Source organism: Babylonia areolata, chromosome 11 (genome assembly GCF_041734735.1).
Source record: "Babylonia areolata isolate BAREFJ2019XMU chromosome 11, ASM4173473v1, whole genome shotgun sequence".
Taxonomy (NCBI): Eukaryota; Metazoa; Mollusca; class Gastropoda; order Neogastropoda; family Buccinidae; genus Babylonia; species Babylonia areolata.
In genome coordinates, this window is record NC_134886.1 from 16,680,563 (window position 1) to 16,708,062 (window position 27,500).

General features: G+C 46.7%; 1 protein-coding gene across 4 annotated transcripts in view; it reads left to right on the top strand.

Annotated features, from left to right (window-relative positions):
• Positions 1-27,500, top strand: part of LOC143287581 (uncharacterized) — a 237,121-nt gene that overhangs the window by 116,643 nt on the left and 92,978 nt on the right. For 3 of the 4 annotated variants that reach the window (XM_076595688.1, XM_076595687.1, XM_076595689.1), the window contains exons 2-11: positions 2,836-2,986; positions 3,728-3,931; positions 7,371-7,560; positions 9,439-9,736; positions 11,082-11,177; positions 16,647-17,071; positions 19,092-19,247; positions 21,761-22,070; positions 22,961-23,455; positions 25,275-26,499. In XM_076595688.1, the coding sequence (XP_076451803.1) occupies positions 2,836-2,986; positions 3,728-3,931; positions 7,371-7,560; positions 9,439-9,736; positions 11,082-11,177; positions 16,647-17,071; positions 19,092-19,247; positions 21,761-22,070; positions 22,961-23,455; positions 25,275-26,499 (3,550 nt within the window). The remainder of the gene's footprint in view (positions 1-2,835; positions 2,987-3,727; positions 3,932-7,370; positions 7,561-9,438; positions 9,737-11,081; positions 11,178-16,646; positions 17,072-19,091; positions 19,248-21,760; positions 22,071-22,960; positions 23,456-25,274; positions 26,500-27,500) is intronic. The other variant, XM_076595690.1, reaches the window with a different exon arrangement.

The window sequence follows — 27,500 nt, forward strand, 5'->3', positions numbered from 1 at the left end:
ATTGTTGCTCTTCTTCTTCTTCTTCTGCTGCTGCTGCTGCGTATTATTTGTTGTTGTTATTGTTGCTCTTCTTCTTCTTCTTCTTCTTCTTCTTCTGCTGCTGCTGCTGCTGCTGCTGCTTGTTTTTGTTGTTCTTGTTCTTGTTTTTGTTGTGTTGTTGGTCTTCTTCTTCTTCTTCTTCTTCTTCTTCTTCTTCTTCTTCTTCTTCTTCTTCTTCTTCTTCTCCATGTGGCTGTGATTCTTGTTCTTGTTGTTCTTGTTCTTCTATTATCATTATCATTATTTTGTGTGTGGAAAAAATTCCTCCTCCTTTTTCTTCTTTCTGACTGTTATTAACATTATTTTGTGTTGAATATTCCTCCTCCTCCTCCTTCCCCTCCTCCTCCTTCCCCTCCTCCTCCTCTTCCTCACACTGTGAATGGGTCATGCAGGGGTGAAGTATGAATACGTGACAATTTGTCAATCATGTCTGGTAATTTTTTATTTTTTTTCGAGAGGAGGAGGGGAATAGGGGGGGGGGAGCGTGTGTGTGTGGGGGGGGGGGGAGGAGGGGGGTCCGCGGGGGGGGGGGGGGGACAACACTCAAGGCTTCACCAGTACGTCAGGTTTATGCATGCGATGGTCAGGCATATGCTTTTCCTCCCCCCCCCCCACACCCCCCCACCCCCTGCCCCCGCTCCCCCTCCCCCCACCCCCCTTCATTTGTTTAATTGTTTTTAAGCTGATGTGGTGTGGAGAAAATGAATCATCATGCACGCTTCGACACCTCCACGAAACTGGGAAGTGAAACTGGATCCATGACAGACCTTGTGTGTGTGTGTGTGTGTGTGTGTGTGTGTGTGTGTTGTCAATGACCCGTATGGCATGCATTGTACGAGGAGAGATCCCGAAGATAAGATGTGGCTGTCAGCGACTGTTGTTGCCATTGGTGATTGGAATCTGTATTTCTCTCTCTCTCTCTCTCTCTCTCTCTCTCTCTCTCTCTCTCTCTCTCTCTCTCTCTCTCTCTCTTGTTTTTTTTTCTTTTTTGTATCTCTTTGCCTTGTCTGTGTCTCGGGAATTATTTTCCGTTTCCTCTTTCTTTTTGTTTCCGTCTCTGTGTCTCTCCCTCTCTATCGTTCTCTCTGTCTCTGTCTCTCTCTGTCTGTGTCTGTCTGTCTGTCTCCCTCTCTGTCGTTCTCTCAGTCTCTCTCTCTCTCTCTCTCTCTCTCTCTCTCTCTCTCTCTCTGTGTCGTTCTCTCTGTCTCTGTCTCTCTGTCTCTCTGTCGTTCTCTCTCTGCGTCTCTGTGTCTGTCTCTCTGTCGTTCTCTCTCTCTCTCTCTCTCTCTCTCTCTCTCTCTCTCTCTCTCTCTTTGTCGTTCTCTCTGTCTCTCTCACTCTCTGTGTCTGTCAGTCTGTCTGTCTGTCTCTCTCTTTCTTTCTCTCTCTCTGTGTCGTTCTCTCTGTCTCTGTCTCTCTTTCTGCTGCATACAGAACCCTCTGCACTGCTTGCTCCCTTACACAGGCAGTTCACGTGCAACATTCTTGTCATGATCCTGTTGCTTTCTTGGCCAAGACGTGGTAAAGGGAAACAACCCATCTTCATAGCAGACGACCTTGGTTTTGAGACTGAAGCTTCCGATGCACGATTTTCACTTTTCTTTTCTTCGTTCTTTCTTTTCTTTTTTTTCTTTTCTTTCTTTTTATTTTTTATTTTTTATTAATTGATAGCGTTCGTTCCAGAATTGTTTTTATATAACAACACAGGAACATGCTTTATAGACGTGTTATGCGTCTTATCCATTTTAAAGAGTCAAGGACGCTTGTTTTTGTGCACTTAAATTTATTTATTTATTTATTTATTTATTTTATTTTATTTTTGTCAGAAGCCGTGCATAATGTTTGAAGGCCATGTCCCACATGCTATTTTGGAAGGAGTGGGTTGGGGGAGCTGGTGGTGGGGGGGGGGTGATGGTAGCAGTCTGATTTCCTGTCCATTGGAGCTGTGAACGACAGCCATTCATCGATCTTCACTTGTCACCACCACCACCATACCATCTCATCTCCCCCTCCCCCCTGTCCCCCCCTCCCTATCCCCTTCCGCTAGCCTATTGCCACTCTACCCCCCCTCCCCCTTTCTCTCGTCCCCCCCTCCCCTCTCTCTCTCTCTGTCCTTCCACACTTCATTTCCGCCCGTTGCACTTCTTTTGTAGTTGATATGGTTGTGTGTGTGTGTGTGTGTCTGTGTCTGTGTGTGTGTCTTAGTGTGTGTGTCTCTCTCTCTCTCTCTCTCTCTCTCTCTCTGTGATTATATTTCATAGCACATACTTTTATTTTCTTTTTTAACTGATCCTTACTTACTCAGTATCAGTATCAGTAGCTCAAGGAGGCGTCACTGCGTTCGGTCAAATCCATATGCGCTACACCACATCTGCCAAGCAGATGCCTGACTAGCAGCGTAACCCAACGCGCTTAGTCAGGCCTTGAGGGAAAAAATATATTTAAAAAAATGATAATAATAAAATAAAATAAAATGAAATAAAATATATAAAGTAAAAAATAGAAAAAAAAACCCACAAAAAACCCCCAACAAACCCAGCTTTAGTATACTTACACAATTTATTCTGATGTTTCTACATGTCGAACAGTGGCTTTCTGTACTTGGTTTCTCATCGTTACCATCATGCAATTATCGTCGTCGTCATCATCATCATCATCGTCATCAGCATCAGCATCAGCATCATCCAAACACAGTCCTATTCTCGAAATCGATAATGGCCACAGAACGTAACTGATGACATCATCTTGTGTGTGTGTGTGTGTGTGTGTGTGTGTGTGTGTGTGTGTGACGTGCAGGATGACGTCAGACTGACCAAGCGGCAGTTACGTCTTCAGCGTCAATGGAAGAGGGACCCGCAGCGCATGCAGAAGTTACGTCACAAGTTCGTGGAGCAGTGCAAGCGATACTTCGGCGTGCCCTATGCCCGAAAGTACTGGGCCAAAGGCAGTAAGTGTGGGTGTGGGGGGTGGGTGGGTGTGGGTGTGTGTGAGGTTGTGTGTGTGTGTGGGGGGGGGGATGTGGATGTGTGTGTGTGTGTGTGTGTGTGTGTGTGTGTGTGTGTGGATGGGTGAGGGTGTGTGTGTATGTATGAGTGAGTGTGTGTGTGTGTGTGTTAGTGTGGATGTGTGTGTGTGTGTGTGTGTGTGTATGTATGGGTGAGGGTGTGTGTGTATGTGTGTGTGTGTGTGGATGGGTGATGGTGTGTGTGTGTGTGTGTGGATGGGTGAGTGTGTGTGCGTGTGTGCGCGTGGGAGTGTCTTGTTTTTGTGTTTGTGTGTGTGTGTGTGTGTGTGTGTGTGTGCGTGTAAGTGTGTGTGTGTGCATACGTGTGTGTTTGTGTGCATGTGTGTTGTGCGTGTGTAAGTGTGTGTGCGTGTGTGTGTGTTTGTGTGTGTGCGTGCGAGTGTGTGTGTGTGTGTGTGTGTGAGAGAGAGAGAGAGAGAGAGAGAGAGAGAGAGAATGCGTGTCTGTGTTTGTGTGTGTGTGAATGTGTGTAAAATGTATGCGTGCGTGTGCGTGCTTGCGTTTGTGTGTCTGTATGTGTGTGTGTGTGTGTGTGTGTGTGTGTGTGTGTGTGTTTGGGCGTGTATGTGAACGTGTACATGCGTGCATCACTCCTCATTATCCTCCTTTCCTTCCCTCACTCCTCCCCCCCCGCCACCCTCCCCTACCACCCCCCCGGCGCAGCCCCCGAGCACAAGGCCCCGCTGTTCCTGGACTGCTGTGGTCTGGTGAGGCAGGTGATGAGGGACCTGGAGAGGGACTTCGGCTTCCGGATCGGGCCCTGGAACCAGGCCTACATGTTTGACACGCTGCCCATCGTCCTCACCGAGAGTCAGATGAGGCCCGGGGACCTGGTGTTTATGACCGGGACCTACACCAACGGGAAGCGTATGTTTGTGTGTGTTGGTGTTGGTGATGGTGTAAGGTCGTGTTGTTGTTGTTGTGTGTGTGGTGAGTGGGTGGGTTGGTGTGTGTGTGTGTGTGTGTGTGTGTGTGTGTGTGGTGAGTGGGTGGGTTGGTGGGTGTGTGTGTGTGGTGAGTGGGTGGGTTGGTGTGTGTGTGTGTGTGTGGTGAGTGGGTGGGTTGGTGTGTGTGTGTTTGTGTGTGTGTGGTGAGTGGGTGGGTTGGTGTGTGTGTGTGTGTGTGTGTGTGTGTGTGGTGAGTGGGTGGGTTGGTGTGTGTGTGTGTGTGTGTGTGGTGAGTGGGTGGGTTGGTGGGTGTGTGTGTGTGTGGTGAGTGGGTGGGTTGGTGGGTGTGTGTGTGTGTGGTGAGTGGGTGGGTTGGTGGGTGTGTGTGTGTGTGTGGGTGAGTGGGTGTGTGTGTGTGTGTGTGTGTGTGTGTGTGTGTGTGGTGGTGGGTGGGTGGTGGGTGTGTGGTGAGTGGGTGGGTTGGTGTGTGTGTGTATGTGGTGAGTGGATGGGTGTGTGTGTGTGTGGTGAGTGGATGGGTTGGTGGGTGTGTGTGTGGTGAGTGGGTGGGTGGGTTGGTGTGTGTGTGTGGTGAGGGGGTGGGTTGGTGGTTGTGTGTGTGTGTGTGTGTGTGGTGAGTGGGTGGGTTGATGGATGTGTGTGTGTGTGTGTGTGTGGTGGGTTGTGTGTGTGTGGTGAGTGGGTGGGTTGGTGGGTGTGTAGGTGGGGTGGGTGTGTTGTGTTGTTGGGAGGGAGTTGGCGGGAGGGGGAGCGGAAGTGTGTGTGTGTGTGTGTGTGTTTGCGGGGGGAGGGGGGGAAGGGGGGTGTGCGTGTGTGTTGTGTTCTGTTGTGTGTGTTTGTTGTTGTTGTTGATGTGTGTGTGTGTGTGTGGTCAGTGGGTGGGTGGGTGTGCTGTGCTGTTTTGAGGGGTTTAAGGGGATGGGGTGGTGGGAGGCGCATGTGTGTTGTGTTGTGTTGTGTGTGTGTGTGTGTCTTTTGTTGTTGTTGTTGTGTGTGTTGTTGTTTTTGTTGTTGTTGTTGTTGTTGTGTGTGTGTGGTGCAGTGTGATATGATGCCAGTACAAAAATAGCGATGCATTGTAACACAACGCAACACAACACAACACAACACTATAATATAGCACACAACGCAATAACAATAATGATAATAACGATAATAATATAATGGACATTTACATAGCGTGTTTCACCAGAAATACTGCTCACAAGCGCTTTACAGAAAACGCATCGCATCCCTGCAACACACACTTAGGCACGTACATACACACGAATACAATACAATAGAATACGGATACGATGCAATACAATGTAATACGAAACGATGCAATGTGGAGTGATGGCCTAGAGGTAATACGTCCGCCTTGGAAGCGAGAGAATCTGAGCGTGGTGGTCTGGACGCTAGTCATTCGGATGAGACGATAAACCGAGGTCCCGTGTGTAGTATGCACTTAGCGCACGTAAAAGATCCCACGGCAACAAAAGGGTTGTTCCTGGCAAAATTCTGTAGAAAAATCCACTTCGACAGGAAAAACAAATGAAAACTGCACGCCAGAAAAAAGGGTGGCCCTCTAGTGTAGCGACGCGCTATCCCTGGGGGAGAGCAACCCGACTTTCACACAGAGAAATCTGTTGTGATAAAAAGAAGTACAAATACAAATAACATTACAATACCAGATGAAGCCCGGACACCTCGTGTTCATGACAGGCACCTACTCCATCGGAAAGCGTACGTCGTGTGTGTGCAACGCAGTACAATAAAATGCAATACAATACAATACAATGTGATACAATGCAATGCAATAAAACACAGTACAGTGCGATACGATACGATACAATACAGTACTATGCAACACAACACAACACCACACGATAGCATTCAGCACAACACAATAGAGTGCAACACAATACAATGTAACAACACATAACAATATAATGCAATGCAGTAAGTTGAATGCACAGCACAACACAAAGTATAATGTGTGTGTGTGTGTGCGTGTGTGTGTGCACGCGCACGTGTGTTTATGTATGTTTGTGCGTGCCTATGCGTGCGTATGTGTTGAGTGTAGCTGTTAGGTACACATGTATGTTTAAATGTATGTATGCATACTCTGTGTGTGTGTGTGTGTGTGTGTGTGTGTGTTGTTGTTGTTGTTGTTTTTACTTACCAGTAGGAATCACACGCGAGCCGTGAAGGTTTTGTCCCTCATGTGTTTATTTATTTATTTATTTATTTTATTTTATTTTTTTTTCGTTCATTTGTTTTTGACTGGTTGTGTACGAAACACAATGGATTTCTTCAGAAGGACAAAGGCACACAACCCGAGGCCAAAGCACGTAAACACAATAAGCCGCAAAGGTTTTTTAAGTTGCCGGCCTTGATCTTTCTGCGAGCGACAGAACAACAGTGGTTTTGGCAGCTTCATGTCTTTGTAACGATAAAATGATTATCTTCGGTGATTGTTGTTGTTGTTGTTTTATCGTTTATTTATTCATTTGTTTTGTTTTTCATGGTCAGCGCTGTGCAGCTTGCCTTTCTGAGAGCAACAGTTATTGTAGTTTGTTGATATCTATTTTGTGGATACAGTGTGTGTGTGTGTGTGTGTGTGTGTGTGTGTGTGTGTGTGTGTGTGTGTGTGTGTGTGTGTGTGCTCGCGCGTGTGTGTGTGTGTGTGTGCACGCGCTCGCTCGCTGTGTGTGTGTGTGTGTGTGTGTGTGTGTGTGTGTGTGTGTGTGTGTGTGTGTGTGTGTGTGTGTGATATAGCATGGTAGTGGAGGAAAAAACAGAACAAACAACAATAACAACAACAGCAACAACAAAACAATTGCAGGTGAACGATCTGCCCGTTATAAAAAAAAAAAAAACAAAAAACTTTGTAGTGGTAGTAGTATCATCATTAGTATAGTATAGCATCATCATGTGGAGTGATAGCCTAGAGGTAACGCGTCCGCATAGGAAGCGAGAGAATCTGAGCGCGCTGGTTCGAATCACGGCTCAACTGCCGATATTTTCTCCCCCTACAGTAGAACTTGAGTGGTGGTCTGGACGCTAGTCATTCGGATGAGACGATAAACCGAGGCCCCGAGTGCAGCATGCACTTAGCGCACGTAAAAGGACCCATGGCAACAAAAAGGGTTGTTCCTGGCAAAATTCTGTAGAAAAATCCACTTCGATAGGAAAAAAACCCAGATAAAACTGCACGCAGGAAAAAAAAAAGAAAAAAAAAAGGGTGGCGCTGTAGTATAGCGACGCACTCTCCCTGTAGGAGAGCAGCCCGAATTTCACACACAGAAAAATAAGTTGTGATAAAAAAAAAAATACAAATACAAATAATCATCATTATTACACCCCCACACCCCTACCCCCACACTCCCCCCCCCCCCTCCCCCCCCCGCCAACAGACAAGAAGCAGCGGCACAACATGCTGCACGTGGAGGTGTGGCTGGGGGAGGGCGGCAAGACGATCGGGGCCCGCTGGAACAAGGGCAAGGTGCAGGTGTTCGACTCGTACCGCTTCCAGCCCACGTCCTTCACCAACGAGCAGTACCTCTTCAGGTCCATCGACACCTGGCTCATGGGCATCTGTAAAAGGTGGGGGTGGGGGTGGGTGGGCGTGGGTTGAAGTGTGTGTGTGGTGGTGGGGGTGGGGGAGGAGAGGCGGGCGGTGGAGGTAGGTGTATGGGGTTGGGGATGTGTGTGTTGTGTGTAGTGGGGGGGCGGGGGGGGTGTTGGTGGGGGGGGGGGGTTGGGGATGTGTGTGTAGTGGATGGTGTGTGTGTGTGTGTGTGTGGATTAGGGTGACTGTGTGTGGGTGGGTGCGTGGTGTTTTTTTTGTGTGTGTGTGTGTGTGTGTGTGTGTGTTGTCTACTACTGCTACTATTACTACTACTACTACTGCTGCTTCTTCTACTTCTACTATTACTACAACTATCACCACACCAAGACAACCACCACCACCACGACTACTCATACTACGACTACAACTACTACTACTTTAACCAGTGGAGTGTTGGCCTAGTTGTAAAGCGTCAACCTGGGAAGCGAGAGAATCTGAGCGCACAGGTTCGAATCCCACGGTCGCCAGTATTTTTTCTCCCCCTCCACTAGTCCTTGAGTGGTGGTCTGGACGCTAGTCATCCGGATGAGACGATAAGCCGAGTACTCGTGTGCAGCCTGCACTTAGCGCATGTAAAAGAACCCACGGCAGCAAAAGGGTTGTTGTCCCTGGCAGAATTCTGTAGAAGAATCCACTTCGATAGGAAAACAAATAAAACTGGAAAAAAAAAAAGAAAGAAAAAGGGTGGCGCTTTCAATAGCCCGAATTTCACACAGAGAGATCTGTTGTGAGAAAATGAGTAATACACAGATGAGTAATGCTGCTGCTGCTGCCACTGCTGCTACCCCTGGTAGTCTAATGACTTACTCCCCTTTCAAAGCTCTAAGCGCTTTACATACACGGGGTCATTTGCACAACAGGCTGCCTACCTGGGTAGAGCCGACTGACGGCTGCCATTGGGCGCTCATCATCCGTTTCCTGTGTCATTCAGTCGGATTTCAGGCACGCACACATACACATTCAGACAAACATGTAATAAGACAGTTACTTCAAAAAGACGTAGTTGATGACTTTTCTTCCAATATTTCATTAGCCACTGAAAAGATTTTGAATGATTATTCATTGCTTAGAATGTTTACAGAAATTTTGAACTCCAGTCCAGTTGGTATCCTCCTTTGATGTATTATATTAATACTGTTATTTATATTTACATTGTTGTAGGTTAATACTTGTTGATATGCATATACATATTCTCCTTCCCATGACAACTCATTCAATACACACCACAACCTCTTTAGACTTTTTCTTATAATATACTTTTCCTCTGATACATAACATGAACCCTTTTTTTTATACACTAATATTCACATGTATTCCCTTTCCTTTATACACTACTTTACTCCTTTCCGTCTAAAAACACTTATAGTGAATAGACGTTAAACTGAAGAAAACAAACATGTAACATTTAACATTTTACGTGTATGACCGTTTTGTTTATTTACCCCCGCCATGTAGGCAGCCATACTCCGTTTTCGGGGGTGTGCAAGCTGGGTATGGTCTTGTTTCCATAACCCACCGAACGCTGACGTGGATTACATGATCTTTAACGTGCGTATTTGATCTTCTGCTTGCCGTTACACACGAAGGAGGTTCAAGGCACTAGCAGGTCTGCACACATTATGTTGACCTGGGAGATCGAAAAAAAAAAAAAAAAAATCTCCATCCTTTATACCCACCAGGCGCCGTGACCGAGATTCGAACCCGGGACCCTCAGATTGAAAGTCCAACGCTTTAACCACTCGGCTATTGCTGCTACTACTACTGCTAACTGCCACTGTTGCTACCCCTAGTGATCAAAATGACTTACCCCCTTCCTCACCCTTTCCAACCCTTTCCCCCCCAAAAAAAAACAGCTACTGCGACAAGCATAAGTGGGGCGTGTCGTCCTACCACCAGCGCAACAAGAAGTCTCCGGTCTTCCTCCCCGAGCAGCTGAACCTCTCGCTGCAGGACCAGAAGGCCGGAGACGACGATGATGACGACGACAACGACAACGACAAGGGCGGGGACGGCGACAAAGGGATGGTGGGCACGGGGCGGAGCGGAGTGGGGGGAAGAGGCAGCGGCACTCCGCCTTCCTCAGTCAGCCTGGCCAGGCAGGACGTCACGGGCCGCGGCGGCAAGAAGAGACGCAGCAAAAAGGGAAGGAAGGTGGGTGGTGGTGTTGTGGGTGGTTTGGTGATGGCGGTGTGTTTGGTGGTGGTGGTGGTGGTGGTGGTGTGGGTGGTGGTGTTGTGGGTGGTTTGGTGATGGCGGTGTGTTTGGTGGTGGTGGTGGTGGTGTGGGTGGTGGTGGTAGTGGTGTGAGTGTTGGTGGTGGTGTTGTGGTGGTGGTGTGGGTGGTGGTGGTGTTGTTGATGGTGGTGGTGGTGTGGGTGGTGGTGGTGGTGGCTGTGTTGTGGGTGTTGGTTTTCTTGGTCTTGGTCGTGCTGGTTTGGTGTGGGTGGTGGTGATGATTGTGGTGGTGGTGGGTGTTGGTGTGGTGGTGGTTGGTGGTGTTGGTGGTGGTTTTCATGGTTTCGGTGGTGTGTTGGTAATGATGTAGGTGATGGTGGTGTGGGTCCTGGTGTAGTTAGTGGTGGTGGTATTTGGTTTGATTTGGTTGTTATTTTACTTTGTGTTGATTTTCGTTGTTGTTTTGTTTATTTGTTCAGTTTATGTATTGGTTTACTCATTTGTTTGTTTTTGTTCGGTTTTTCGTTTATCGATTTATTTTTGTTTTTTTTTGTTTTTTGTTCTTTTTTTTTGGGGGGGGGGGGGGGTTTGTTTTGTGTTGGTTTTTTTGTTTTGTTTTTGTTTGTTTGTTTGTTTTGTGGGTTTTTTTTTGTTTTTTGTTTTGCTTATGCCTTTATATGTTTGTTCATTTTTTTTTCGTTTATTATTTGTGTATTTGTTTGCTGTTTTGGGGGATAGGCTGTTCGGGAGTGGATGTGGCGATGGGAGTGGTGGGAATTCACTGAGGGTGGAGGGTGTTGGTGTGTGTGGTTATGGTGAGGATGGTGGTGGGAACAATGTGTGGGTACCGTGCTGTGATTGCGCGAAAAAAAAAAAAAACGAAAAAAAACGAGAAAAGTTATTTGCACTTGGGGTTTCAGTATGGGAGGTTGTCGTTGGTGTGTTGAATTTTATATCTTGCTAAGTCCCTCTGATTACACTGTTTAATGACGATGGTGATGGTGGTGGTGGTGGTGGTAATGATGGTTGTGGTGGTGGTGACGATGACTATGATGGTTGTGGTGGTGGTGGTGATGATGATTATGGTTGTGGTGGTGGTGGTGGGGGGGGGTGACGATTATGGTGTTGACGATGACAATGATGACGGTGATGACGAGGATGATGATGGTGGTGACAAACGATGATGACGATGATGGTGGTGACGACGATGATGATGGTGGTGATGATGATGATGATGATGGTGGTTATGATGATGATGATGATGGTGACGACGATGATGATGATGACTGTGGTGGTGGTGGTGATGATTAACGGACGGGCAGGCGCTGTCGCTTGAAATGAGAAAGTTGCTGGCTCATGGGTTGCGGCCTCCGCCCCCTCCCCCTCTACCCCTTCCAGCTAACAGCAAGGGCTGTGCGGTAACTATCACTGTGCCTGCCGTGTGTGTGTGTGTGTGGCTTGGCAGTGCAGGGCCTGCTTGTCTGGGGCGTCTGTGCGGCGCTGAGTCCAGCCAGCAGGGATCGTTTCCGGAGAGAAATTCACTTTGTTGTCGCGTGGCCCACAGTGGGAATATTAATGAATTGTAGCATTGCGTGATCGTGGACATGTTTTGCAGTACTGGGAAGAAATCAACGTGAAATTACACTTGTCACATTCCTAAGTCCATTCCACATATTACGGATAAGGAATCACGTCAAATGACATTGTGACATTCCACTCATTAAAAAAAAAAAAAAAAAAAAAAATCGCGTAAAAGTACATGTTCAAATCTAAGACCATTCTACTTATTGATAAGAAATCAGTTAAATCACATTGTCTTATGAAAGACCACTATTTTCACTTATTTATAAGAACCAGCAACATTTTGAAAAGCCATAAGAGACTTGCGGACGTTAAAGTGCGAAAAGATATCACATAAAACCGAATTGGCACTTCTAAGAACATTTTAGATCTTTAAGGGAAAAAAAAACATTGAAAAGTAAAAACAACTGTAAGAGACATGCATGTTTAACTGTTTAAAGAAATGACATAAGATTGCAATGGCACATCTTAGAACATTTACATTGGAAAAGATAGAGTTTCAAAACAACAACAACAACAATATCACCGTAAAGATGTGTACAATTTCCAGTAATCAAAGAGATAACATCAGTTTACATTGTCATATCTTTGAAAATTGTACTTATTTAAGAACGATTTACAGTTGTAAGAAGACGTGTACATTTTCAAGTATTCAAAGAGATAGCATCAGTTTAAATTGCCACATCTTTGAAAATGTTACTTGTATACGAACTATTTTTACATTGCCACATCTTTGAAAATGTTACTTGTATATGAACTATTTATATCTGAAAACAGAAAAAAAGAAGAGAAAAAAAAGCAATACCTGTTAGCGTTAAGAGTTTTCCTGAGTCTGCGCAAATTCCACAGATTTAGGAACGTTCTTAACTCAATGCTGCAAAGATGGCTAGTACAGTCCAGACCTGTAACGTTGATCGCACGCTTCCATTTGTTAACACAGGTGTGCTTTGTTGAGTCCTCAGTCTGCGATAGTTCCGTTCACGTTTCGCTTGCTTTTTTTTTTTCTTGATTGCTTTGCGTCTGACTATTGCCAGTTATAATATCATACTTTTTTCCCTGTGGGAAATAAACCGAACGCGGATGACCAGCCGCCGTGGCGAAGTGGACCTGCTGGCGTACTGGGCTGCCAGTGAAGGAGACTGTTGGTTCAGGACCCACTGAGGGTACACCTTTGCGGGATTTTGGGGGGCCTGGCTCCTGCCCACGGTGCCGTGTGCTCAATGGGAACACTAGGAACACACAGTCCGCGGTCATCCACCTCGCGAATGTGCTGTTGTTGTTGTTGTTTTGGGGGGTGCTGTTCCAATTTCCTGACGAACTCTGCAGGTGTTTGTATTCCTCGGGTCTGGTTGTCGCCGGGATATAATTATTATGAAAGGGAGTGCAGTGGGGACCTCCATAGCTTCTGGTATCGTCATCCCCATCATCAGTTTCTGTGAAGTCTCATATGGTGTGGTCTTTCATACCACGCTGTCAGTTTATCTTCAGTTTTTAAAAGTCATATATACTATGGTCTTTCACACTATGCCGTCATGGTGACCTCAGTTTATCTTCAGTTTTTAAAAGCCCTATATACTATGGTCCTTCACAACACGCTGTCATGGTGACCTCAGTTTATCTTCAATTTTAAAAGTCCTATATACTATGGTCCTTCACAACATGCCGTCATGGTGACCTCAGTTTATCTTCAGTTTTTAAAAGCCCCATATACTATGGTCCTTCACAACATGCCGCCATGGTGACCTCAGTTTATCATACTGTGGTCTTTCAGTTCATGCTGTCATGGTGACCTCACTATGGTCTTTCACACACCATGCTGACCTCAGTTAAGAATTTCCCGCTACTTCCTTGCCTGTGTCGTGTTCCTGTCCAAAGTCTTCATTGTCGGCAGATCCGTGGGATTGTCATTAGAAAGATGTGGTGGCGGTCTACACTCCAGTGAGGAGTGGGGGAGGTGGACGGAAGGGGGGGGAATATTTGTCTGGAATCCTCAATAGTAAAACCGAGCGCATATGGTATTATTCCTGTCCGTGGAAATTGGGAAGAGCGGCGAACATCATGATGACTCACCACCACTGTCAGCTAGATCCCACACAACAGCTTGCTATCAGGACGCGGACTGACTGGGGAAATGCAGGATTGTTTTTTGCAGGCAGCGCTCTCTCTCTCTCTCTCTCTCTCTCTCTCTCTCTCTCTGTGTGTGTGTGTGTGTGTGTGTGTGTCCGATTCACCCAGATACTCGCTCGCATAACACGAAGAAGAAGCGGTTTATTATCCGCGAGTAAAGTAATCTGCGGCAAGATATAAACGATGTTTAGTCTGAAGCTTGTCCCGTTTATTTATTTATTTATTTATTTATTTTTCTATCTTATAACTTTTTTTTGTTTTTTGTTTTTGTTAGTAGTGGCCTAATGATAACGCGTTCAAAAGAATGTGAGCGTGAGTGGGTTGAACATGATCCCACACTGGCCAGTCAGACCTTTCTCTTCTCCCGCCCCCCCCCCCTCCTACCCCCCCTGAACCCCCCCTGAACCCCCGGCCCCCTTCGATTAGACCTTTGAGTGGTGGTCTGGACGCTAGTCATTCGGATGAGTCGATAGACTGAGGCCCTGCGTGTAGCTCGCACTTTGCGCACGTAAAAGAGCTCGTTGCAACAAGAGAGTTGTGTTGTCCCTGGCAAAGTTCTGTTTGTAGACAGGAAAAAAAAGAAAACGTGGCGCTGCAATGTGGCGACGCGCTCTCCCGTGGGAGAGGGCAGCCCGATTTTCACACAGGGAAATCTGTTGTGACACAAAAAGTGGTAATACGAGACAGTACAATTACACTATAATCCGAACTAAAATCGGCTTTTCTTCTCTTTTTCCATGAGATATTTAATTAACCTGCTTGTCCTAACAACCACTCGCTTCTGCTGTAGCACCATCAGATGAAAACAATCCGGGCGCGCGCAACCAAAGGTCGGGTCAGAGGTGAAGGCAACGAGGTCAGAGTGAGGCTTTGAGCTAGCTGTCTGCGTGTGTGGAGAACACCATTCTACTGATTGGTGACCAATAATAATAATAATGATGATGGTGATGATAATGATATGATGTGTGACAGTTTGTCGTGTCCGACTACGACCACCAGAACAGCAGAGGAGGGATCTGCCGTCCTGACTATTAATTTTTGGTCTAGAATTTGATTATGGCGGAGAGTGCCTTACCCAAGTTACATCCCCGCTCTCACGGCCAAGAGGGTTTTAGGACAGTCGGCGTTGGGATGGTTCCCAAAGGCCAACTTGTCCCCAAGACTGCAGCACTAAGAACCAGTGCAATCTTGGTCATGGTCCTTTACAAATGACAGCTGTGACTCACTTCCCATTGCAGTGGGGAAAAAAACCCATTGATCATACAGCTCTCAATTTGCTGTTGGTCCAACAGTAAGCTTATGTCAGTCTGTGATGAAATAACGATGATAATAATAACAATAATGATAATAGTCTGATTCATAAAGCGTCTTTCCATGAAAAGCATGCTCAGTTGCGCTGTACAATGTAAACACTGACATTTAAAACATGCATTAAATACGCTAAAAAATTTTAAAAAAACCACAAAAAAAACACCTACGTGCATAACCCTTTGCAGTCAACCAAGCAAGCATCCAAGCACAAATTTATGTAATCATAATTATAATGGTATTTATATAGGGCTGAACCTTGTGCAGAGACAAATCAAAGCGCTTTCGCATCAGTCATTCACACGCATGCATAACTCTAAAACTGGGGAAACTGAAGACAAGGAAGAGGGAGAGAAGGGAGGCCATTTTGGGAAGAGGTGGGTTTTAAGGCCAGACTTGAAAGAGCTGAGTGTGGAGAAAATCGTCAATCGTCAATCGTGTACACACACACATAGACACACGCGCGCGCGCGCGCACGCACGCACGCACGAACACGCACACACACAATCACAGAACGTCATACACACTCATCGTACATACCACAGGAAAAAGCCTCAATAATGCAGTATGTCACGATACTGGAAACGATATTGATTGTCTGTAACGTCTGAGTCGTACCTCATCGCCATTATACTCAGCAACAAGTGATGCGGAAATGATGATGTGACCGGAACAGAGATTATTATCTCACAGCTTTGACTTCACTGTATCAGTATCAGTAGCTCAAGGAGGCTTCACTGCGTTCGGTCAAATCCATATACGCTATACACGACATCTGCCAAGCAGATGCCCTGACCAGCAGCGTAACCCAACGCGCTTCGTCAGGCCTTGAGAAAAATAAAATAAAATAAATAAATAAAAATAATAATATAAAAAATAAATAAAAATAAAATTGAATAAAATAACAAAAAAAGAAAAAAAAGAAAAATACATAAAAATACTACTACTACTGCTACTACTATTTATATGGCGCAAAATCTTGATGAAGTCAACTCTAACCGAAAAAAAAAAAAGAAAAAAAAAAAGACTTCACTGGAAAACAAACAAACAAGCACGCAAGCTGCAACAAGGAACACTGTGGAAATTTGGAGTGAGGCACACAAAATGGCACACACTGTTTGACGGAGTGGGTGATGGCTCTGGCCACAATAATTATGTTGAACTCAGCACTGCACATAACACCGTTCTAACTTTTGTTGGGTGTGTGTGTGTGTGTGTGTGTGTGTGTTGAGGGGGAATGTGGCTGTGTGTGAGAGTGTGCTTACTGTTTGCAATCTTTGCCCAATAATTAGAGGCAACGCGCGGTCCGTGCGTGTGTGTGTGTGTGTGTGTGTGTGTGTGTGTGTGAGGGGGGATGGGTCTCTCTCTCTCCCTCTCCCTCTCTCTCTCTCTCCCACTCTCTCTCTCTCTCTCTGACGATAATGCTTGTTACTTTTGTTAATTTGTGACACGAGGCTGTCTTTGCGTTAGTTGTTTCCTCTCTCTCTCTCTCTCTCTCTCTCTCTCTCTCTCTCTCTCTCTCTCTGTATGTGCGTGTATATTCAGTTTTTTTCCTATGTGGTCTTTTTTTCATAATTTATTTTTATTAACACCATGCTTATGAATTTTTTTTTTAAAGTATTGTGTTGTGTAGACCCTGTTCCGGGCGTGGACTGGATGCATAAAAAAATTAAAAAATAAAAAAAAATAAAGAAAAAGAGAAAAAGAAAAAGCACACCAATGCTTATCTGTTATCCTCGAAATACAGATTTTTTTGTCTTGTCTTGTCTCTGCCTGCCCCCGCCCCCCCCTAATCCCCCAACCCCCTCCCCACCTCCCCCTTCCCCCTTCCCCATCCCTTCACCGCCCCCTTCACCCCCAACCCCCTACAGGTGGTGTCCCGACATTCCTTCCTGCCCCAGGCCACCAAGACGGCGCTGCTCCGCCTGGAGGACCGCCTCGACAACCTGGTGGCCCGCAACCGTCACGCAGGAGGGGCAGGGGACGCCCCCAGGAGGCCGCTCAACGGAGGCGGCCCCGCCCCGCCCAACCCGCAGCGCCTGGTTAAAGGAACTGCCACGACATCGTCCGTGTCTTCGTCGACCTCCTCCTCTTCCGTGACGCCTTTGCTGATGATGACGAGGAGAGGGAGAGGAGGAGGGGTTGGGTGGACCGTGGCTGCTCGGCCTGCCACGTCCTTCGATGTGTTCGGGGGCCAGGGGACTGCTGGTAGTGGTGGTGGTGCTGCTGCTGCTTCTTCTTCTTCGGGGGGACGGCCTGGCGCTGCGGGGACTGCCGGCACTGGGGTGCAGCTCAGGTGTGTGTGGGTGTGTGTGTGGGTGGGTGGTGTGTGTGGGGGGCGGCGCGGGGGGTTGTGTGTGTGTGTGTGTGTGTGTGTTGGGGGGGTGGGGGGGTGTCTGTATGTCTGTCTGTGTGTCCGTGTTAAACTTTAACATTGTCATTTTCCCTGGAATTACTTTGTCTGCTAATACTCCCCCCCCCCCACCCCTCCCTAAAAAAAACACAAAAAACAACAACAAAAAAACAATTAATTCATGGCTTGGCTTGGAGGCGGCGTGACCTTGTTTCCCCTGTTCGCAATTAAAAGAAAAGAAATACAAATTCCGGACAGAACACATACAGTAACACTAATGACACCGTCAACGTGTTTGTGCTGCATATGAATGTTTTTTAAGTGGATACTGAATTAACCAGAATGAACATGAAAGAGAAACTGAATGAACCGTGGCATTTATAGCCGTTGATTGGCTCCTGCGACGTATGCATCCAGATCCAGAGCCAGAGCCAGAGCCGTGTTGTAGTTTCTGTCGGCCTGTCCGGCGAACATGCACATCGGGAGAAAACGGCTACATGTTACTGTGCCTGAGGCGATAGCAACGTGTCCTTTACCGCGAATTTCTTAATCGAGATATACCAGAATAATATGATTTAAACGGCGTTATCACCTCGAACACCGTAAACTCTGCTGCCCGACTCGTCCTCAGAAAGAAAAGTATCTGAGCACATCACTCCTCTTTTGCAACATCTCCACTGGCTCCCTGTCTCACACAGAATAAAGTGCAAGATCAGCACTCTATGATATAAATGTATTCACAAAACTGTCCCTTCCTGTCTCGGTGGCTGCCTTCACCTCTACACTCCATCTCGCTCACTACGATCGGCTTCGGATCCACTCTGTTTACGCATACCCAGATTCAAACACTCGACTGTTGGCCGCCGTTCTTTCTCTGTCTCTGGACCTTGCGATTGGAATGAACTTCCTCTTTCGCTTCGTCAAGTCTCTACACTCAGCTCTTTCAAGTCTGGCCTTTAAACCCACCTCTTCCCAAAATAGCCTCCCTTGCCTGCCCTTCCTTGTCTTTAGTTTCTACAGTTTTAGAGTTATGCATGCGTGTGAATGACTGGTGCGAAAGCGCTTTGATTTGTCTCTGCACAAGATCCAGCGCTATATAAATACCATTATTATCATTATTATTCTCGAACCGAATGTGCTCGGTTCCAACCTGCTAACATACTATTATTTTTCCCCCTGAAGCTTTATATTATTAGATACATAACACATTTTAACTTCGATTTTAAAAAAAAGTGTGTTTCACAAGTGTCTTGAAGGCTTTGCCTTTCTCTTGTTTAACCCATCCCGTGCGAACGACAAAAGAGGGTGACTTTGACAACGTTTTTTTGTTTTTGTTTTTTTGTTTTTTTTTTACCGCTGCTGACATCATTTACATGCTGCTAGCGGAAGCTCTCACATTGGAGAGGTGGATGAAGACAAAGAATGTCGATGAAAGCTTATCATAGGCTGGGGTCATTCAGACGCTCACTGGTAGAGATTGGATCTCCGAAGGGTAAAGAAAGGGAGACTGAGTGGTTCTATACGAACGCCTTGCAACAATCTAAAAGAAATGTACAACATTTATGAAAGATGCCAGTCAGTTCATCTGCGCATTTCATTTTCTTTTCACTGTGGTGTATTGAAATGTCATTGGTGCTAATAATGTTTACCTGCTTTTGCTGTCATCAATATTGTTTTTGCTTCTATGATTATCAGTATCATTTGTAGTGGAAGTATTTCATTCATTTTTGCTGGTTTGCTTATGATTAGCACAGAGGTACTAGATTTTGCTTGTTATCTCATTATTCCTGGTCTGACAGGTTTCATAATTTGATCTAATAAAAATGACATAGACTCAAAAAGTCAACAACAACAACAACAACAATAAAAAATATAAAAAAATTATAAAAAAAAAAAAGACAGAAAGAAAGGAAGGGAGACGACTGGCCGCCCGCAATGAGTTAACCCCCTTTGTTTTGTGCAGGTGCCCGGTGATCGGGGACTGCAATGCCCAGCCCATGCAGTACGTGCCCAACGCCATGCCCAAGCGGTACGGCTCCCCCCTCCTGGTGTGTCGGGGGGCCGCCCACTCCCCCTCCCCCCGACCCCCGGGCCTGCAGCAACCACGGACACCCAAGTGGTCAGTGCTCTCTCATTGCCCCAACCAAAACATTGGCTCCCCATTGAAGCGAGAATTAAATACAAAGTTGCCTGTCTCTGCTCTTCTGCTTTCCACTCCGCAGGACCTAATTATCGTTCTGACCTTATCAGTGTTTACACTTCCACAAGAAATCTCCGCTCTTCCTCTGACTGTTACCTTTTGAAACTTCCTCGTGTCAATACAAGAACCTATGGTGAACGTTCTTTCTTCTTTGCTGCTCCTCACATCTGGAACAACCTTCTTCATCAAATCCGTGCATCTTATTCTATTTCTGTTTTTCGCTCATCACTAAAGACTCACCTTTTAAAAACCTATCTTTAAGTACTCTCAGCTTCCTTTTCTCCAATACCACCCATGTCAGCTCACTTTGGATGTATGTAGAGTGGGAAAGAGAGAGTGTGAGTGGGGGGAGGGGTTTTTGAGAAAGAGTGGTCATGAATGTTTTATGTTACTTGTAATATTTTTCTTTCATGTAAAGCGCCCTGAGCTCTTAGTGAGAAAGGGCGCTATATAAATGTACATTATTATTATTATTATTATTATGGCCAAGGCAGTTCTTTTTCATCCCAAGCCCCCTTTCTTTGGAATCAACTTCCTCAGCCTCTCCGTCACTCATCTTCGCTGCAATCTTTCATCACATCCAGTCTGAAGACCCACCTTTTGTTTTTTTTGTTTTTCCTCCTGAATAATTTTCAACACCTCATCCCTTTCGAGTATGAACTAGAATGACTGTTCAATTTCAATTCATGTTGTTTAGAGCCCAGCCGACCGTTTAGGCCATCTCAGGGCTGTTACCACGTTTCAACAAAAAAATCTTCTCAAAACTGTAAATAAAATATCTTATTTACTTTGGTTTTGAGAACGCTGGCGTACGATTGACCTTTTGGTTCACTGTTTTTCACCAACTTCCTGGCCTCAGAAAAGCTGCACTTTTTTTCTGCTTTTATCCGTTGAATTGTAGATTCTCTAACCCAGGTGGGGCAGGTCTTTGCAGAAGAAGGATGGTCACCTCCACAGTTCACACAAAGGGCAGGACGAATGACTGTTCGTTCGTTCGTGAGTTTGAGAGTTTCAGAATAATTTGTTGGTTTTATTTTTGATTCTGTACTATTTATGATTGCGTGCCATGCGAGGGGGGGGGGGTGTGAATAATTTTTGATAATGTTTGGTATCTTGTGTTCAATTTTTTCCTTTCTGATATTTACGTGTGTGTTCTATTTGTAGACACCTAGGGCTTATTTTCAAGATTCAGCGTAAATGCTCATAATAATAATAATAATAATAATAATAATAATGATAATATAATAATAGTAATGATAATAATAATAATTATTACAATAAAAATTGTTTGACTCGGTGTGTGCGTGCGCGCGTGTTTGTGTTGTTGTTGTTGTGTATGTGGGGAGTTGGGGTGAATGTTGTGTGTGTATGTGTCTGTGTGTGTGCGTGCGCGCGTGTTTGTGTTGTTGTTGTGTATATGGGGAGTTGGGGGTGAAGGTTATGTGTGTGTTTGTGTGTGTTGTTGTTGTTAATGTTTTGTTGCATGTGTCTATTGAATAGCACCATTTTTGTAAAGTGCTTTGAGCTTGGTCTCCAGACCGAACATAGGCGCTATTTAAGTATCCATGTCATCATCATCACTGTCTTCATCATGATCACCACCATCAGCAGCATCATCACCACCATGACCATCATCATCATCATTATCATCATCACCATCATCATCAGTATCATCATCATCATCATCACCATGACCATCATCATCACCGTCATCATCACCACCATCACCATCATCATTATCATCACCATCATCATCATCACCGCCATGACCATCATCATCAGCATCATCATCACCGTCTTCATCATTATCATCATCATCATCACCATCGTCTCATCATCACCGCTATGACCATCATCATCATTATCATCACCATCATCATCACCACCATGACCATCATCACCATCGTCGTCATTATCATCACCATCATCATCATAATCATCACTATCATCATCATCACCATGACCATCATCATCACCATGACCATCATCATCATCACCATCATCATCATCACCATGACTCATTATCATCATCATCATAATCATCATTATCGTCACCATCATCATCATCATCATCACCACCACCACCATGACCATCATCATCACCGGCACCATCATCATCATCAGCATCATCATCACCGTCTTCATCATCATCATCATCATCACCACCACCACCATGACCATCATCATGACCAACATCATCATCATCATTATCATCATCATCATCACCATCATCATTATCACCATCATCACCTTCATCATCACCATCACCATCATCATCATCACCACCACCACCACCACCACCACCATCATCATCATCATCATCATCATCATCACCTTCATCATCACCATCACCATCATCATCATCACCACCACCACCACCACCACCACCATCATCATCATCATCATCAAGAAGCCATTTCCTGTTGTCCCAGGTTCGTCGACACCACACCCACAAGACCAGGAGCAGACGCGGAGGTCCACGGAAGCACCCCGCCAACCCCACCCCCATCCGCTCCCCCACAGCCCCCCTCTACCACCACCCAGAAGAAGGGGTTGACCGGGGAGCGAACCCCCTCCACCCGCCGCCCCCCACTGTTTGTAGGGGGAGGGGGAGTGGGCGTGAGGAGCAGGGAGGGCGGGGTAGGGGGACTGGTGACGAGGGGGGCGCTGAGTGTGGTGGGTTCCGGCAGTGTGGGGGGCGGTATGATGCTGAGGAAGAACAAGTCGTGCAGTGACTTGGAGGTGAGGCTGGAGGCTGTCAGCCTCTGTGTGTGTGTGTGTGTGTGTGTGTGTGTGTGTGTGTGTAGTGAGTGAGAGAGAGAGAGTGCGTGTGTGTACCTGTGGGGTGGCTGGGTGTGTATAGTTGAAGTGAGTGTGTGTGTGTTGGGTGGGGGCCGGAGGGGGGGTGAGCACGGAAGGGGGGAGGGGGCTGTTGGCAGTCTGTATGTGTGGCTGAGAGTGTGTGTGTGTGTGTATCATTGAAGTGAGAGTTCGTTCGTTCTTTAATTCAACGTCTTGTCACACTTTGAGTAATATCAGACGGTGTGTGTGTGTGTGTGTGTGTGTGTGTGTGTGTGTGTGTTGTATCTCGGTATGCTTGTGTGCGAGTGTCAAACGTGTGCATGCACAAGCACTTGTGTGTATTTGTACCGTGTTGGTGTTTGGATGTGATTTTCGGTTCCTGTACGTTTTTGTGTATGTATCATCCCCACCTAGCCAGTATTGCTCGTGATCCCGGTACACTTGGTAAAAGCCTATTCCGTTCTGTTCTATTTTGGGATCTGCATCAGTGACATTAGACACAGACATTACGCAGCAGAATCTCTCAACGACTTTGTTTCGTGATGTCCCTCCGTGGACGCTAATGGATTTCTTTAAAATAAAAAAAAAAAAAAAAATTAAGTGAACATTTTTAATCAGATATGAAACTTTGGAAAAAATTTAAACTTTTTGAATGAAAAGATTGAAGCAGTGTTAAGTTTTTATTGTACCATTTTTCTTCTTCTGCTTCTTCTTCTTTTTTAAACTCTTGACTTGAAGTTGATGCTAACGTGGCGATATACTTGAGACGGCCTTTAGTCGTCGGCGAAGCCCCTAAGCACCATGATTTGAATTTGAATCTGACCCAACAGATGCTGTCCACCAAAACCAAACCCAGACCCGCCCCTCGAGGGGGTGTGGTGGGTGGTGGTGGTGGCGGCGGTACACCCGGCCTGGTCGTCGGCGGCGGTAGACAGACGCCCGGCGGGCCGTACTGGCGCTCCAACGGCTCCCGGGGCAGCCACGGCAGCGACGGCAGGAGCCACGGGGACCCAGACAGCCGCACCAGCAGCATTGGTCCGCCGCTTGCCGTCTGGAGGCCCGTGGCTCCGGGCCCGCTGAACAAGCCCCTGTCCTTCTCCGCCCAGTTTCTGCAGGAAGTCCGGGACTACTCCCCCAGCTCGCCCTCTCTCGCTGCCACCTGCTGCACTGAGGAGGAGGAGGAGGAGGAGGAAGAGGTGGAGGAAAAGATGAACAGTGGTAGTGATGGCGAGACCTCGATGGCTTGCGACTGGGACGGGTGCTGGTCTGAGGATTGCAGTGAGGAGGAGGAGGGGGAGGGGGAAGATGCGGAGGAGCAGGAAGAGGTTTGTGTGTGTGTGTGTGTGTGTTATGTGTGTGTGTTTATGTTGTGTGTGTGTGTGTGTGTGTGTGTGTGTGTGTCATAGAAATTCATAGAAATCCATTCCCTGTAATTGTTTATGGTGTTATTAAAAGTTATAAGACATGCCTCTCTTCTTCTCCCGTATTACCCACATGTTCTTTCATGAATCTCACACTTGCGTGCACATCGCTGTATTATTGTTCTTCCAGTTTCTTTGATATGTGTTGTAATTCAGCTTAGAATGTAACTTTGACCCCTCTCTCTCTCCTCTGTCGATTTATCAGTCTGTCCGTCTGTTTGTCTGTCTGTCTGTATCTGTCTCTGTCTGCCTCTCTCTCTCTCTCTCTCTCTCTCTCTCATTTCATCTTTTCTTCTTTACTCTCTCCCCTCTCGCCCCCCCCCTCCCACTCCCCCCCACCCCCCTCCTCCCTCTTTTTCCTCTCTTCTGATATGAATTTTCTCTATTTAAGCTTGTGCGTTTCTTTTTCTTTTTTTGATTATCTATTCAATTGTGTACCCCCAGGGCTGGGTGGGAAAAAAAAGTACTCTTGTCATTATGCTTATCTCAGTACCCTGGAAAAATAAAATTTCGTTCGTTCGTTCGTTCGTTCTCTCTCTCTCTCTCTCTCTCTCTCTCTCTCTCTCTCTCTCTCTCTCTCTCTCTCAAAAGAGTTAATGGGAATAAACAAACTCTGAAACTCTGAAAAACTCTGAAACTCTCTCTCTTCTTCTTCTTCGTCTTCTTCTTCTTCTCCATCTCCCTCCCCCTCCCTCCCTCTCTCTATCTCCCTCCCTCTTTCCAACCCTCCCTCCCCTCTCTCTCTCTCTGCTTCTTCTTCTTCTCCTCCATCTCCCTCCCTTCCTCTCTCTATTTCCCTCCCTCTTTCCCACCCTCCTTCCTCTCTCTCTCTCTCTTCTTCTTCTCCTCCGTCTCCCTCCCTTCTTCTCTCTATCTCCCTCCCTCTTTCCCCCCCTCCCTCCCCCCTCTCTTCCTTCTCTTTCTCCATCTCCCTCCCACCCTCTCTCCATTTTTTTTTTTTTAATTTTTTTTTTATCTCCCCTTGTAACATTTGTTTACCCGAGAGTGCGAATGTGTATGTGATTCTGTTTGTGGTCGATGGACTATCCACCCCCCTTACCTTCCTTCTTTTAAAGTTTTTTTTGTCTATTTTTATTTTCATTTATTTTTATTTATTTATTTTTTTTTTTTAAATAGTACTTAATTCTTTTTTTTTTTTCTCCATCTCCCTCCCTTCTTCTCTCTATCTCCATCCCTCTTTCCCCCCCCTCCCTCCCCCCCTCTCTTCCTTCTCTTTCTCCATCTCCCTCCCACCCTCTCTCCATCTCCCTCCCACCCTCTTTCTATCTCTTTCCCTGTTTCCCACCCTCCTTCCTCTCTCTCTCTCTCTCTGTCTGTGTCTCTCTGTCTCTGTCTGTCTCTCTCTGTGTCTCTCTTCTTCTTCTTCTTCTCCATCTCCCTCCCTCCCTCTCTCTGTCTCCCTCTTTTCCACCCTCCCTCTTCTCTCTCTCTCTTTTTCTTTCTCTCCCCTTCTCTCTCTCTCTCGGTTCTTTGTGTCATACATATTGTGTCAGTTTCCTAAAAAAAAAAAAAAAAAAAAAAAAAAAAAAATAAATAATAATAACGACTTATGTAAATGTAAAATTCTGTTCATACCTGTATTGTAGTTGTTGTTGTTTTTTTATCCCGATTGTTGTACACCGTTCACCCATCCCTTTCACGAGGAGGCTTTGCCATCCGCACGCGCTTCACTCAGGACTCGAACCTCAGCCCCCTGTTTCAGCTGGATACGGACGAGGAGTTGGAAGGCTACTGCGTGCTCCAGTACGCTATGGAAGACGACGACGAAGATGAAGACGAAATGGACACGGACGACTGCCGTGACGACAATGACGACAACGAAAGCGAAGAAGAAGAAGAAGTCGACGACGATGGCGATGACGATGGTGTTGACGACCTGGCCGGTGCCACCTTGTCCTTCACCTACCGGTCAGACTGGAACGTGTCAGAGTCCCAGTCTTTCGCGGCCACCCCCACCACCAACCACCCCCACCACCACTACCACCACCTCCAAACCCCTCGCTCTTCCTCCTCCTCCATCTTTCCCCTGACGCCCCAGACCCCGGACCTGGCCAGGAGGACCCCTAACTCCCTGGCCGGGAGGTCCCCCGTGCCCAGGTCGTCCCCGCTGCCATTCTTCCGCAGGGACCCCGGCCTGGCCCGCCAAGAGCTGCCCAGGATCCCCGCCGCCTCCCCCTACCTTCGGGGCCACAGCAACAGAAGCAACTCCAACAACAGCTGTTCCAACAGCAACTGCAACAACAACTCCTCCAGCAACTCCAACAACAACTGCAACGACAACTTTAACAATAACTCCGACAACCCCACAGACAGCCCTAACGACAACCCCAAAGACAGCCCCAACGATAACCCCAAAGACAACCCCGAAGACAACCCCAAAGACAGCATCAGCGACAGTCCCGTCGCGAGGCGGTCTCATAAAGCCGGCAGGTCCCGATCGGCAGCCCCGGCGGGACATCGGAAGAAGTTTTCGCCCGGGTTCTCATCCACCACGACCTCGCCCACCTCTCCCCCCGGGACCAGCCGCCCCAGCACGTCGGGGGGCGTTCCTCGGGGCGTTCCGCGGGGCTGGGCGTCTCCAGAGTTGAGGTTCCGGATGACCAAGCGCAAAGCGGGTTCGCTCCCCTGTGGCGGGGGCCGGCAGGGGTCGGAGGAAGGGGTGACGACCTCAGCGGGCCTGACGCACAGCGGGGAGGAGGAGAGGGAGGTGGTGGCGGCGGCTGCTGTTGGTTCTGGTTCCAGCCTGGAGGAACAGGACGCGGGGACGAGTCGGGTTGCTGTGACTGTTGCTGCTCATGATGCTGATGCTGATGCTGATGATGATGATGATGATGATGATGACGATGACGGTGATGCTCCTGTGGATGGGGATGAGAAGAGTGGTGGTGGAGGAGGAGGAGGAGGAGGTGGTGCTGCTCGTGGAGGGGGTGAGTTTTTATTTTATTTTATTGTTGTTGTTGTTGTTGTTGTGTGATTTTTGTTTCTGTTTGTTTCGTTTTATTCTGTTTGTGGTGGTGTTATACTGTGGTGCTGTTATACTGTGGTGCTGTTATACTGTTGTGGTGGTGTTATACTGTGGTGCTGTTATACTGTTGTGATGGTGTTATACTGTTGTGATGGTGTTATACTGTTGTGCTGTTACTGTGGTGGTGCTGTTATACTGTTGTGCTGTTATACTGTTGTGGTGCTGTTATACTGTGGTGCTGTTATACTGTTGTGGTGCTGTTATACTGTGGTGCTGTTATACTGTTGTGGTGCTGTTCTACTGTGGTGTTGTTATACTGTGGTGCTGATATACTGTGGTGCTGTTATACTGTTGTGGTGCTGTTCTACTGTGGTGCTGTTATACTGTGGTGCTGTTCTACTGTGGTGCTGTTACACTGTGGTGCTGTTATACTGTTGTGGTGCTGTTATACTGTGGTGCTGATATACTGTGGTGCTGTTATACTGTTGTGGTGCTGTTATACTGTGGTGCTGTTCTACTGTGGTGCTGTTCTACTGTGGTGCTGTTCTACTGTGGTGCTGTTATACTGTTGTGGTGCTGTTATACTGTGGTGCTGTTATACTGTTGTGGTGCTGTTATACTGTGGTGCTGTTATACTGTGGTGGTGCTGTTCTACTGTGGTGCTGTTCTACTGTGGTGCTGTTATACTGTTGTGGTGCTGTTATACTGTGGTGGTGTTGTTATACTGTGGTGCTGTTATACTGTTGTGGTGCTGTTATACTGTGGTGCTGTTATACTGTTGTGGTGCTGTTATACTGTGGTGCTGTTATACTGTGGTGCTGTTATACTGTGGTGCTGTTATACTGTTGTGGTGCTGTTATACTGTGGTGGTGTTATACTGTGGTGCTGTTATACTGTTGTGGTGCTGTTATACTGTTGTGGTGCTGTTATACTGTTGTGGTGCTGTTATACTGTGGTGCTGTT